The sequence below is a fragment of the Porcisia hertigi genome, chromosome 24 (genome assembly GCF_017918235.1).
Source record: "Porcisia hertigi strain C119 chromosome 24, whole genome shotgun sequence".
Taxonomy (NCBI): Eukaryota; Euglenozoa; class Kinetoplastea; order Trypanosomatida; family Trypanosomatidae; genus Porcisia; species Porcisia hertigi.
The window spans coordinates 641,513-654,757 of NC_090583.1; the positions used below are offsets into that span (position 1 = coordinate 641,513).

General features: G+C 52.2%; 5 protein-coding genes across 5 annotated transcripts; 2 read left to right on the plus strand and 3 right to left on the minus strand.

The window, feature by feature from the left end:
• Positions 1–41: 41 nt before the first annotated feature.
• On the minus strand, positions 42–533 carry JKF63_05712 (uncharacterized protein; the record flags this gene model as incomplete). The annotated part of the gene is made up of 1 exon (XM_067901667.1): positions 42–533. One exon carries the CDS (start codon positions 531–533, stop codon positions 42–44), a length of 492 nt encoding a protein of 163 aa, XP_067756933.1.
• A 658-nt stretch (positions 534–1,191) lies between these two features.
• Positions 1,192–2,244, minus strand: JKF63_05713 (uncharacterized protein; the record flags this gene model as incomplete). Its single annotated transcript, XM_067901668.1, has 1 exon — positions 1,192–2,244. One exon carries the CDS (start codon positions 2,242–2,244, stop codon positions 1,192–1,194), a length of 1,053 nt encoding a protein of 350 aa, XP_067756934.1.
• An 834-nt stretch (positions 2,245–3,078) lies between these two features.
• JKF63_05714 (uncharacterized protein) lies at positions 3,079–3,855 on the minus strand (the record flags this gene model as incomplete). The annotated part of the gene is made up of 1 exon (XM_067901669.1): positions 3,079–3,855. The coding sequence occupies one exon, from the start codon at positions 3,853–3,855 to the stop codon at positions 3,079–3,081; it is 777 nt and encodes a 258-aa protein (XP_067756935.1).
• Positions 3,856–5,015: 1,160 nt separating this feature from the next.
• JKF63_05715 (uncharacterized protein) lies at positions 5,016–6,413 on the plus strand (the record flags this gene model as incomplete). Its single annotated transcript, XM_067901670.1, has 1 exon — positions 5,016–6,413. One exon carries the CDS (start codon positions 5,016–5,018, stop codon positions 6,411–6,413), a length of 1,398 nt encoding a protein of 465 aa, XP_067756936.1.
• Positions 6,414–9,685: 3,272 nt separating this feature from the next.
• On the plus strand, positions 9,686–11,914 carry JKF63_05716 (uncharacterized protein; the record flags this gene model as incomplete). Its single annotated transcript, XM_067901671.1, has 1 exon — positions 9,686–11,914. One exon carries the CDS (start codon positions 9,686–9,688, stop codon positions 11,912–11,914), a length of 2,229 nt encoding a protein of 742 aa, XP_067756937.1.
• Between the last annotated feature and the right edge of the window lie 1,331 nt (positions 11,915–13,245).

Below are 13,245 nucleotides of genomic sequence, written 5' to 3' on the forward strand. Positions count from 1 at the left end.
TTGACTAGTAAACATGTGTGTGATAGGCAAAGGCCCGAAATCTACTGAGCGCACTGGTCGACATCACAGAGAAGCACGGCGAACTCCTTCTCCATGTCAGCAATTCGCTCCTGAAGAGACTCGAACTCTTTTTTTTTGCCTCTAATCCGGCTATCAAACTCAACCGCTGTGGTCTCCAGCTTCTCAAGCAGCTTCCTTTTCTCTTCTTGAAGCGCACTCACAACAGCATCCTGCCTGGCAATCTCCTCCACAGCCTTGCGCTCGCTCACCTTGTAAGCTCGAATGCAGTCTCCTAAGACATCCACCTTTTCAGTCCTCTTTGCTTCCAAAACCGCCTTCTGTGACTCCAGCTCCGCATGAAAAACAAGTTGCTGATGCTTTCGCTCTGCGAGCGCTTTCATTCTATCCAAGTACACTCGCTTCAGGGCCTTTAGTCTTTCCTCCAAAACTGCGATATCATCTGCAAGCTGTTGGTCTTCGTAGTAAAGCTCGTTGGAGATCGCTGTTGAAGCTTTTTTCCCCTTTGGGGGCATTGTTGACCGCACTATCGTGGACTAGGCGAGAGGTAATGAATCTGGGGCACGCTACTTCCCTGGTGTAGTGTTCAGAAAAACGTGCGATCCAAGAAAAAACAAAAGAAGAAAAACGCTTCTCCAAAGCAGCTGAGAGGCTAAGGGACGACAACTGCAAATCAGTACCTAGCCACATCCATGCTTATCAAAACACAAGGAATGGGTCCGGCACTGGAAAAAACCCGTATGGAAAACAGGATCGTGATAGCACTCTGAAGAAAATGTGCTGGATAAAGCTGAACGAGCGACTGCGTTGAGGAGCAGCTGAGAAAAGACACTAATACGGAAAAAGACGAGTTGATCGAGATGGCATTGCAGATGAAGACAGTGGAGAAAAAGTGAACCGGCTTTTTTCCTCCACACAGACGAAAATGGAGATTCACCTTTTTACCAACAAAGCTTACTGTTGGCAGAGAGGCCAGTGTCGCCTCTTGAGATTCCGTTAAAAAGTTCGCTTAGAGCTTCCTTGCCGTGAACAAACGGTAAATATTGCTGCTTTGCTATTCATTTCTTTTTGGACAGCTTCGTGTCCCAACCCTTTAGAACGGTCACACACACAAAGACAACCAGATATACACATTCACGAGTGTGTCAAAAGCCAGATTTACAGTGCATTCATTCACTCCTTCCGGGACATCCATTTGCCCGCCTCGAGTGGGTTCACATTATTTGCCTTTTTGATCAATGGATGGTTTAGCATTTCTGTTGCGCTGGGGCGCGTCGGCTCTGGTCGTAGACAAAGCTCAATAAATTCCTTGAACTCATCGCTAAATTTGGTTCCGCGCCTATCCCAATCGATCTTTGCTGTCCCAGAAGCTATCGACTGGCACAACTCAAACAATTTTGGCTTCAAAGACGCAAATGGGTACTCTCTAAAAGCACACTCAGCAATGGTGAGGCCTGCACTCCAGATGTCACTGTTGAACGAATACGGCCTCGATTGGATTCTCTCTGGACTCATGTATGGCATAGACCCTTGTGCGGAAAGGGTCTGCAGATCACCACCAGAAAGTGTTTTGGCAACACCGAAATCAGAGATTTTGATCTCCCCCTTCGTATTTGCCAATACGTTCGCAGGCTTGATATCACGGTGAATCATATTTAGATGATGGAGAAACTCGAGACCTTTGAACAGCTCTCGCGCAATGTACGCTAGCATCTCTTCGCTAAAACCCTCCGGATGTCTGTCGATAAGATTATGCATTGTTCCGCAATCCATGTACTCGAGAACGATATACAGCCGACCGTCGCGAAAAAAGGCCTCATAGGAAGAAACAATATTTTTGTGTTTCACCGCAGCGACCTGTCGAAGCTCTGCTTCCAAGGCTGAACGCATGTCGTCCGAGTCTTCGTCGAACGCAATGTATTTCATCGCATACTTTTCGCCTGTCACCTTGTGCTGTGCTACGCGTACTTTCCCCTGGGAGCCTTTGCCGAGCTCTGAACCGATGCGTAAATCCTCAAATCTGATCTTGTTCATAACAGCATCTGACTTTTTTTGTTCATTCGCCGATGATGAACCAGGACCTTGAGCAATACCTGTCTGCTTCACGCGCATCTCGATTCCACCCTCACCCTTCACAACTAGCGTCATCGTATCGGTGATAGAAACTGCTTTGTCTGAAGGTGCGACATGAAGCTGCGCTAAAGCCTGCGGTCGTTTCGGGGGCATTCACGCACAGAAAGCAGCGCGAGCAAAGCGCCGGAAGAAAAAACTGAAGAAGGAGCCCCCAATAGAGATCAAATAAATACACTCGATCAATGATAGACTAGCATTGGTGGTTAATGGAAGGCCAGAATACGCAATTGTAGATGTTTTTGCACACATTAGTCGTGTCAAACAGGAACCGTAGATGGCCAAAGGAAAGGGTGATACAGCAAACGTAAAGAGAAAATAAAGGTGAAGGCAGACGTCAAGTAAGGCAACCGTCCTGGAGCATTATTACTGTTATTATTGGATACGTTTTTACCAACTGCTGTTTCTTTTTCGATGTCCATACATCCTTTTTCCAACGCACACACTGTGTTGCACATAAGCGTAAAGATAAGCTAGTCCTGCTCATCGTAATGCGTCACGAGGAGTGCCAAATATAAAAAAGAAGCAATCATGACACCACCAAGGGAAAGCTATTTTTTTTTCTCCCTCCTGCAGACGAGTAGGGTCATTTATGTAACAACACCGCTGTTGGTAAAAAAAAATCATCATTTTGCTAATCTCACATTGCGCATTCTCTCTGAGTTGCAAAGAGGGCAAATAGCTGTACATTTGACTTGGATTCCAGTGTAGATCAATGATAAGAAAAACACTGTTCTTCAAAAACGCCCTGATTCTCTACAGAAAAATGGAAAGGGACACATAACCGTCCGAGATGGGGCGTTTGGAATCGTACGGTGCGCTATGATATGAAGACAAGACGGGGAAAGGGCAAAATGTGTTTCATCCCCATCCACAAATAGCAGTTCAAAAAAAAAAAAGCATTTGCAGGGCGCAAATATGACATATTTTTTATTCTTGAGCCTTTCGTTGCTCTCGTTCAGCCCGGGCTTTAGCGCGGCGTTCTTCTTCACGCCTCTTGCGTTCCAGGCGCTTTTCAATTTCCGCCCGCTCTTTTTCAGCCTTTGCCGCTTCCCTTTCTTGAGCTGCGCGCTCTTCCTCGAGTCGTGCTTCCTCTTCCAATTTCCTCTGGTATTCTGCTTCCCGGATGCGCTTTGCAGCTTCTTCTTCCTCCTTGCGCTGGCGCTCACGAGCCGCCACCAGGTAGTCCCTGATGTGGAACTGCGTCGCTAGAGAGAACATAAAATCATCCTGTACCTCGCTGAGTTTGGAGCGAAGCAGTTTTTCTTCTTCTTCGATAAAAAAACGCTGATTACCGAATAAAAATTGCTGATAATCATAGTAGTCAACACAAAGAAAGTGGCGGGACTGCTGCAATGCACTTTTTCGCGAGGCCTCGAACGCCATGATCTTGTTTACCGCAGCGGCGCTCTGCTGCTCCGACATTTTTTGAATTTCCAAAAGCTGCGCAGCTTTTTTTTCAGAACGCAGGCCATGGCGCTCCAGGAATAAGGACTGAATTTCCTTCCGCTTCTCGAAGGCCTCCCATGTTTCTGTCCTCCACTTCGTTCGTTCTGGACTCTCGGGATAGCCTTTGCTTGCCGCATAGCTACACCACTTCTGCATTAAAAGAGCCTCATGGTCTTCAGCAGCCTCCCTGCGTTCAAGATCTGCGCGTGTCCGTAGTGGCACGCAGCGCTTCTGTTCGTCGGCGCCCTGAACTTCCATTACTGTAGCCAGAAATAAATGATAGAAGCAAAGAAGAGCACCAACGGCTGCGTGTGCAAGGAGGAGGAGGTAGGTAGGACAGTTCTGTGGGTCATGGAGCGAGAAGCGCTGTGCGCAGGGCTGCAAAAAAATTACACTTCAAAGGACAAAAACCACTCATAATGGAGTTCACGGTGCTGCCCCTTAAACTTTGGTGGTTGATGGGTGTTTGCTTTTCTCTGCAAAGCAAATAACTGACTGGTTTCAAAGCAATAGGACGACGCCACTTGTTTGCTCATGGACGCTATTCACAAATGGCAAGTTTGGCTTTGAAGCTTTAACTCTCGCCCTCGGCATTCCTGCCGTCGCATTTGCCGTGGTGGGCACGACAAACGAAAAAAAAAAGCACATCCACGACTGCGCCGGTCAAACGGAACCCCTGACTCATTTCTGAGAAATTCCCTTTGTTGTTACAACTAATCGGAGAAAATTCAAAGATGTATACTGCGGCGCCTTTCACAGGCATGGGACAAGAGCGAGATATGACACAAGCGAAGACTTCATGTCCGTGACTTACTCCACCGGGAGTCACTGCAACTATGCGATGAATACTTTCTTTTTTCAAGGGGGAAAGTGGATACCCGCCAAGGCACAAGAAGCCTTTGGTAATGCCAAAGGGACTCCGGGGGTAGTTGGGGGGGGGGGGGGCAAAAAAAAAGCGCCAAAGTTCCACTCCTGTTTTGCTGCGGTACCCAATGCCAAAGCAAGTGGCTGCACCTTGGTAAATAAGCAACAGCTGAGGGAGAGTGTCGTCAGAAATGACAGCTTTGGCCAGACTGGAGCTCTAGACCGCACATACCCCTCATTCTCAAAATACTGCTCGCAACCCCCTGTTGTTTTCCGTAAAGCGAAATCCTTGGGCATACTCGATGCAACAGAGGGGGTCAATGACCTTTTTTTTTGCCCACCCCTACCCAGTATCTCTCCACCACCACCGAACAATGCCAGTGGCTTCCGAAATCAAGGGGGGGGGGGAGGACGGGCCCTCATCCATGGACTATTGTCTTCTGCACTTCACCGTCTCCATTCTATTTGCAACACCTGTTACTTCACTTTCGACGACGCGCCCACATCTATATGGTAGCCAACAGAATTTTGAGCACCCGCTCGGATTCGGTGTCATGTTCATTGCCAGCCTCAAGCGGCTCGCGCTGAAGGATTTTGATGCATGGGGCTACAACATTCAATGGCCACAGAATCAGGTACTGTCTCCGCTCACAGAAAAGGTTGACTTTGTCGTAGAAGATATCAAGTTCGCCTATAATGCCTGGAGCCTACTGAGGCTTGCCATGTTTTTTGGTGTAAGGCACCCTAAGGTTCTGAGTAACATGAGCAAGACAACTCCGTCTATGGACATCATGTTGTCTGGAAATCGCCTGTTCTTCATGCACTCTCGTGTCGAGTCTCATGTGAGCGAGTCCAAAATCCGCATCGCTCTCACTCCTAACCACCCTCGTGCATTTCCAGTTCAAGAACTTGCCTGGCATAGACAGTTTCATTTCAAGGAGCACCAATCAGCTGGCGTCGAACTGGTACTGGGAATGGAGAACGGGCTCTCAGAGAATGTTGCGGAGGCCTGTGATCTCTACACCTACATTCCTCAGTACGGCTCTATCGGCTCCTTGTCCATGCTCTCTGCTCTTTCCATAGCGGCACACTCACTTTGGCGCGGTGCTGTGCGTAAAGACGAGAGCTACCTCCACATGGGCCTCGAACCTCCGCGCGCTTCGCATGGTCACATGCCGCTATCGAACAGCCCGGATCGGGTGCAAAACTCTCTTCCCCACGAGATAAACTTATTGGGGCGTAGCAATGCGGCGATCAAGGCCTTACTCGAGGAGAGGCGGCGGTGCTACAATCTCCAGCTGAGTGTGCTTATCTATAATGAACTTGGCGACCGTAACATCGGTGCAGTCATCAGGAACGCCAACGTGTTTAACTGTGAATACGTAGCGATTGTGAATCGCAGACGATTCAACAGGCGTGGCGCGCTTGGTACACAAAAAGTTATGGATGTTCGCTTTTTCGAGTCTGTCGATGAACATGGGGCACGAGAACTTTTCGAGGGGTACGAAGTATGGCTCTTGTATCCATACTACCCGAACCTTGTCTTGTACGATCCTCAACGAAATGACGATGCTTACTACAAATCATCAACATTTTTGCGACACGAAGATCCGATACTGCAGGCATGGAGCGCCACCCATCACCACCTGACCAGCGAGCATCCGCTTGTAACTCACAGCCCTCACCTTCGTCAAAGAGCAGTAAATCTCGATAATGATATATCTCTCGCCTCTGCTATGCAAGAGGTGAAACACAAAAGCCTCCGTGGTATCCTCCTAGCCGTGCCTGAAGAGGGATGTTCCCCTCACCCATGCTTGTGCAAAATCAGTCATCGTGTCGTGTATGTCACAAGCCCATCGCTTCTTCCGCACCGCACACAGCGTGGACTCAACCCTGCGCTTTCCACTGCAATTGCACTCGAAAGACTGCGATGCGTTTCTGACAGCTTCTGATTCATCTGATGGCCTATCAGCATCCTTCTTGACCGTTTGAGGTACCCGGCTCTAATTCAGGGCAACCACACCATCTGTCCGAATGTCCTGTACCTCTGCCTTGCGTTGCTTTTTTTTTTTGCCAAAAAATCTGTACTTGGTTCGATATGACTTCTTGGTGATTCCATTAACTACGTAACGCTTTCAAGAGAAGGCGCATCGTCTTGATTGCGATGTCATCAACTTTTCAGCACCACACTGTGAACGGAGTTGTGCCTAGTCCCATCTATTACAAAGGGGGACAGGAGCGCGTGAATGATTTGCTTCTTGGCGAATTTATTCAACTTCTTTTTTGTTTGTTTACTTGCAACATTGGCTCTCCACGCTCTTCTCTTTTCCCTCCGCCATATGTTGTCGCTTTGTGGGTGTCACAAACATCTTTTCGACATCTCCCTCGTTTTATGAGCGTCAGGGAATAATTGACACTGAAGGCTCAAAGGCAAGCTGTTGTCTTCTGCACTTTCTCCAATGTGCACATTGGTAGATCCTCTTAACCTCATTCTCTCGCGGTTCAGTATGCAAACACAATGGTCTTGAAGATTGAGCAGCAACACGATTGCGTGAGCTCTATTTCTTGCCACATGAAGTCGATAGATGACTTCTGATCCTCTCGCGGGCGAAGGCATGCTGTTATGTACAGATTCTCAGCTTTTCGTTTTTCCCCGCTAGCGATGGTACCAGCTGCCTTACTAGAATATGCGCATGCCCCGCAGCAAATATCTGTCTTGGCTGCTACACCTGCTCCGCACGACGTCGACCACGTCTCACTGCTGGTTGAAAGATAACAATAAAGGTTGAAGAAAGCGAGAACCGCTTTTCGAAATTGTCATGACACACGGCCACGAGGCTCTCCGAGCTGCTCTTGTACTCTCCTCAGTCAACAATGTTTGATGCTTTCTCATTCCAGGCGATCCTCCGTTTGGCGTAGATGACATAAATGCAAGTAGTTTCAGTCACGTGCTTCTATGAGCTAATGTGACAGCAACTTCCGTGGGTTCAGTTTGCTTTTCACATCAACGAGGATTATAAGTCGTCAGTACTGGTAGGTGAGCTGGCATCCGCTATGGGCAGTAGGAGTTAATGGAGAGCATTTGGGGAGCTGGATACGAGGAGGCTGTCTGTCTCCAGCTTTCTTCCCCAGCGACTGTAGGGTCACCTCTTCGTGGTATTTGGGAGACTAGTACCCCTTCAGTGAGGAACCTAAGCGCCGATGCTCTCACAGCGAGACCTAATGGGTTGAGCACCCCCAACTTTTGGTGCGGCAACGTTGCAGGCGCTCTCCCTGGCCCCAGGGCTCGGCAGCCTTCGGCAGCCCTTTTGTTGAGAGTATGGTTTCTTCGGTGCGGGGATGTCAAATCTAACCCCGGACCTCTTACGATCGCACAGTCTAGCGTGAACAAACCGAGCAAGGTCAAGCGGTGTGCACTGCTTGCAGCTGACGCGGATCTTTCCCCTCTTCTGATGGCGAGGCTCTTGGCAAATCCTCCGTGCACCTAGGAGGCTCCCGGACACACAGCATTTTTCAATCTCCGCACCAACCTGCGTGGCAGTACGGCAATATCTGTGCGCTAGAAAGAAGGCGTCCGGTCTTCGAGGCTCCTGTGGAAGACGCAGGATGAGGACTCCTCTGTCGTGGAGGTACTATCGTCAAGATAGTGTACCGCGACTTGGCGCTATGGATGAAGATAATTTTCTCGCTTCCCCCTCCTCTCCTCCATCGCTTCGTGGGCACCTTCAGAGGTTTTCCTTCGCTCCTCTGTGGGGACCTCCATTATCTTCACCTATCCCGGACACGCCCCTGGAATAGCCTAGGAGCAGCTGAATAGTTACGTGCCTTCGCGGCTGATGCGGACTTTGTGCTCGAAAGCGCACCGGACACGCCTACATATTTCCAGAGAAGTGCAGAAAGTGTGCTACATTTGGTGTGGTCCCAGAACGCCACAGTGACCAACTGGGGTGTCAACAGCACCAGTAATTGCAATTTTTAATTATTCTTTCCTCGCGTTTAGACCACCGGGAACAAGAGCCAGAGCTGCTTCTATCAATAGTGTCAGTTGTTTCGAGTACAGGAAGGGCCCCAAACCATCGCCCTTGAGCAAATCTGGCGATATTGCGAAGCATCTCCGGCATTCAGTGAGAACAGGACACACCAGCATGTGACTGACAGACTCACCGGGGCCCTGCAATGAAGCTCGAGAGTCGTGCTTGCTGCTCCAGAAGAAAGAACGGCGCACAGAATGTGATACCCTTGGTCCGTGCACCGATCGGGATCGAGGGCACACCACGTCACGTGGTTTCCCCTGCCCTTTTTTTCAGAGGGAAAAGGAGTCGCCACAGAATGGACAGCTACAAAACCCCGTCTGCCACCGGAGGTCGATCCTGGTGAAGGGATCGGCAATGCTTCTGCAGAACCTGGAGTGAAACATGCATTGAGTCACAGTAGGGACACCTCTCTTTGATCCGCCCCACACCAGGTCGAGGAACCGCAGGCACGGTGGTATTCTCGGGGCCTTGAAGTACCACCTTGTAGCGCGCATTTCTGCTCATGCGAGATGTTACACCAGCGACAGCGGCTGACGCAGCCCCGCACGCTCCAAAGGGAGGCGCTGCCGAAGCCGTGGTGTGTGTTCGCCGCAGCGTATCCTCGATAGTTCCACCAGGCCATATGGCGAGACAAGGGTTCCCCCCGTTGGTCAAGTCATGTGGAGACATTGCAGCGAATCGCGGGGGCCGCGCACAAACGGTATGGCGATGTGCGTATGTTCTTACGCAGTTGGTGATACCACTTCGTAATGAGCGCTCGGGTAAGAAAAGAGCGAAGATCTACGAGCGACACCGGGGGTTCACATATGGGGAGGTATAATTGCGATCTACAGCTGCCGACGTAGCTAGATAGTCAGCGGCCTCATTGATAGGTGCACCAGCATGTGCGTAGACAAACTGGAGGCGCACGGTCCAACCCCGATTTTATCAAATGCATAAGGACAGCGCATCTCTCTCTCTCCCTCGATTCTGGAGCGTTGACGAAGAGCGGTCCCATGGCCAACGCAGATAGGGGAGGGACCAACTATCGGTGACGATGGTCAGGCTTCGTCTGCATTGAGGGGCACGTCGTTGCAGACTGGTAAGAACAAATGGTGAAGGCCCCGAGGCATGGCACTATTCTCCGGCCGGTAACTGCACGCGAGGGGGCCGCAGTCTTCAGTGAAAAACATCGAGCGGGCGCGTATCAAATGGGGAAGCAACAAGAATTGCGGCTGCGGCAGAGCGGTAGCAGCCTTCGCAAGCAGCATCTCCAGAGGCAGAGTGAAAGGGGTGTGACTCTTCTCCCCGTCGGGGACTTTGCGTGGTATGACCATGTGCTGACAACCAGTCTGATGTTGGGTAATGTACCACTGCGTCACGGCGCTGATGCAGATGCCCCCTTCGATCTAGACACCCTCTTCCGTGTGGCGCGTGGCCGCGCACCGACTGGCCTTTCCGTGGCAGCGTCTGAGATGACGGAGTGGTTCAACACCAACTACCACTACATTGTGCCCGAGTTCACGAGCGAGTCGGCGGAGTTCCGTGTCTCTTGGCCGCAGCTGTTCGAGGAGCTCGAGGAGGCGAAAGAGCTCTTTGACGCTAAGCGCCTGAAGCCGGTTCTCCTTGGCCCTGTGTCATATGTCTACTTGGGCAAGGTGAAGAGTGAGGTGCCGTTCGATCGCGTATCCCTGCTTTCAAAGCTCGTGCCGGTGTACGCGGAGATTCTCAAGCGTCTGGCGGCCTCGGGTGTGGAGTGGGTGCAGATAGACGAACCGGTGCTTGTCCTTGAGCTCGAGTCGAACTGGGTGCGTGCATACCGCGATACATACCACGCTTTGCGCACGGCCATCGGTGCTGACATCAAACTGCTACTGACAACCTACTTCGAGAGCGTGTCGCACCACTTGCCGCTCATCGCCTCCTTGCCGGTGAACGGGCTCCACATCGACCTAAGCTTGCAGATGCAGTCGGCGCTCGAGGTTGAGCGTGCGCTGCCGGCTGACTGGGTCCTTTCTGCGGGCGTGGTGAATGGCCGAAATGTGTGGCGCACGGATCTCCTGGATGCCTATCACCTCCTTGCCTCTCTGCGTCAGCAGTCTCCTCCTGGGCGTGCAGTATGGATTGGCACGTCCTGCTCTTTGCTCCACTCCCCCATCAATCTGGAGTGCGAGACGGAGCTGGACACGGAGGTGAGGGGGTGGCTTGCGTTTGCGCTGCAAAAGTGTGGTGAGCTGAAGCTCCTAGCGGAGGCCGTTGTCACCGGGAGCGAGACCGCCGTGGCCGAGTACAGCGCCCCGCTCCGAGCCCGGCAGCACACCAAGCGCGTCGTGCGCAAGGAAGTGCGGGACCGCGTGGCTGCTCTGACCGCTGCTGACGCTCGTCGCGTCGATGCTTTCCCGGAGCGCTGGCGTGTGCAGCAGAAGAAGCTGAACCTGCCTCTGTGGCCTACCACAACAATCGGGTCCTTCCCGCAGACAGCCGAGCTGCGCGCACAACGCTTGGCGTTCAAGAAGGGTCGCACTGAGCAATCAGTCTACGAATCGCAGCTGAAGGAGCACATCGCGTACGCCATCAAACAACAGGAGGACATTGGCCTCGATGTTCTCGTCCACGGGGAGGCGGAGCGGAATGATATGGTGGAGTACTTTGGTGAGTTGCTCGAGGGCTTTGTCTTTACGCAGAACGGATGGGTGCAAAGCTACGGCTCACGCTGCGTGAAGCCGCCAATCATCGTCGGCGATGTGTGTCGGCCGCGTCCGATGACAGTCTCCTGGTCTACCTACGCACAGTCCCTGACGCAGCGGCCCGTGAAAGGCATGCTCACTGGCCCGGTCACGATTCTCTGCTGGTCGTTCGTACGCGAGGACCTGTCTCGACAGAGCGTGACGGAGCAACTGGCGCTCGCCATCCGTGACGAGGTGTGCGACCTCGAGCATGCCGGCATCAAGATCATCCAGGTGGACGAGCCAGGCCTACGAGAGGGACTGCCTCTGCAACGGAGCAAGTGGGACGAGTACCTAGACTGGGCGTCACGCTGCTTCCGCGTGAGCACGTCTGGCGTCACCTCGCAGACACAGATACACACACACATGTGCTATGCGGAGGTGAACGACGTCATCCGGACCATCGCGGCCATGGACGCCGACGCGATCTCAATCGAGGCCTCTCGCTCAGACATGGAACCACTCACATCGTTTGCCAACTTCACTTACCCTAACGGCGTCGGTCCGGGTGTGTACGACATCCACAGCCCCAACATTCCCAACACCCAGTCTATTGTGGACTTGTTGCTGAAGGCGACGCAGTACCTTCCGGTTCGCCAGCTGTGGGTGAATCCCGACTGCGGCCTGAAAACGCGGACGTGGGACGAGTGTCGTGCGGCGTTGAACAACATGGTCGCTGCAGCGAAGGAGCTACGCACAATCAAGCAGCAGTGACGACAAGGCTGTGTGCGCTCGGAAAAAGTGCTCGCTGTGCCCGGGTAACCTGGTGCGCGCGGCTGTTCCGACGTGCTCCGTTGTAAGGTGCTGCAAGTTGAGACCACTGATGCATGTGACGCACCTATCTGGTTTTTATTTAGCTGTTTTTTTTTTGAATCCCAGCCTCACTGACTTGCAGGCGGCGCCTCTCATTGTAGTAGGTTTTTTTCTGGTTGCGAGTCAGTACACAAGGACCACGCATTACCAGTTTGCAAAATGGGTCGTGTCAGAGCATGCGACGCCCGCAGCCTGCCTTACGAAGTCGTTCACCCAGCCACCACTCTCAGACGCGAGGCCGACATCCTCGGAAACCATGCTGCTCGTCGTGAGGAGGCTACGGCAGAAGGCCATTGATCTGCATCATCCAATCTGGAAGTGGAAGAATATCGAGCTCACGAGGCGGCAGGAAACCGTCTGCGCCTAGTTCCACACATTCATGATACCCGCGTTTTGAGCGTGTCCTGCCAAGGAAGTGGGTCGTCTTGATAAGATGGGGTGCGTGTGTGTGTCTGTGTGTTTGCGCGCAAGCACATTTGTGTGCACGGGTCCCTCCTCCTTTATACACCCGCTCTTCTTGACAGCGCACAGTCACAGAGGGAGGGCGCGATGGGTCCTTCTGCCACCCACTCGTAGCAGTGGCGTTTTTGCCTTCCGCTGCCCGTACGGGCAAGTCGCTCAGACACCACACACCCCGACACATAGAGGAACAGAAAACCGAGGACCGCCTTCTCAACAGGATGGAAGCCGCGGAAGATGCCCCAGCATCGGAGAAGGCGAGACCTGAGCGCACGCACGGTCGAGCAGGGCTGGTAGGATCTGTGCCGTGGAAACAAAGCATGGATACAACTGTAAGGGCAGGAGCGGTGACCAAAAGTCGTGTGAGGTGATTCCTACGATTCCCCCTCCTGCCATATGCAGAGTCTTCACATTACTTTGTGAAGCGCAGCTGCATTGGAGAAGACGGGGGAGACGCACTACCATGCAGGCTGCCTGCGGATTGCTCAGAGGCCCATGGCCTGGGGCTGGCCTACTTGCTTCTCAAGGTCACCGGATGAGTTCCTACAACAGTCCCTGTTACTATCCCCCACTCCAGATGCCACGCCTTCTGACCTAGCATGGGGCCCTGAACGAAGCTCATATTGGCAATGGGCGTGCAATTCACCATTGTGTGTCTGGCACCGATCGCGAAGCAGGTGTCCAAAGCAACTCAGCGGAGGGCAAAGCAGAGCTGGTTGTCTTCGTGACTCTGTCCAATGCCAAACGGCTCGCATATTGAATTATTATAGCAA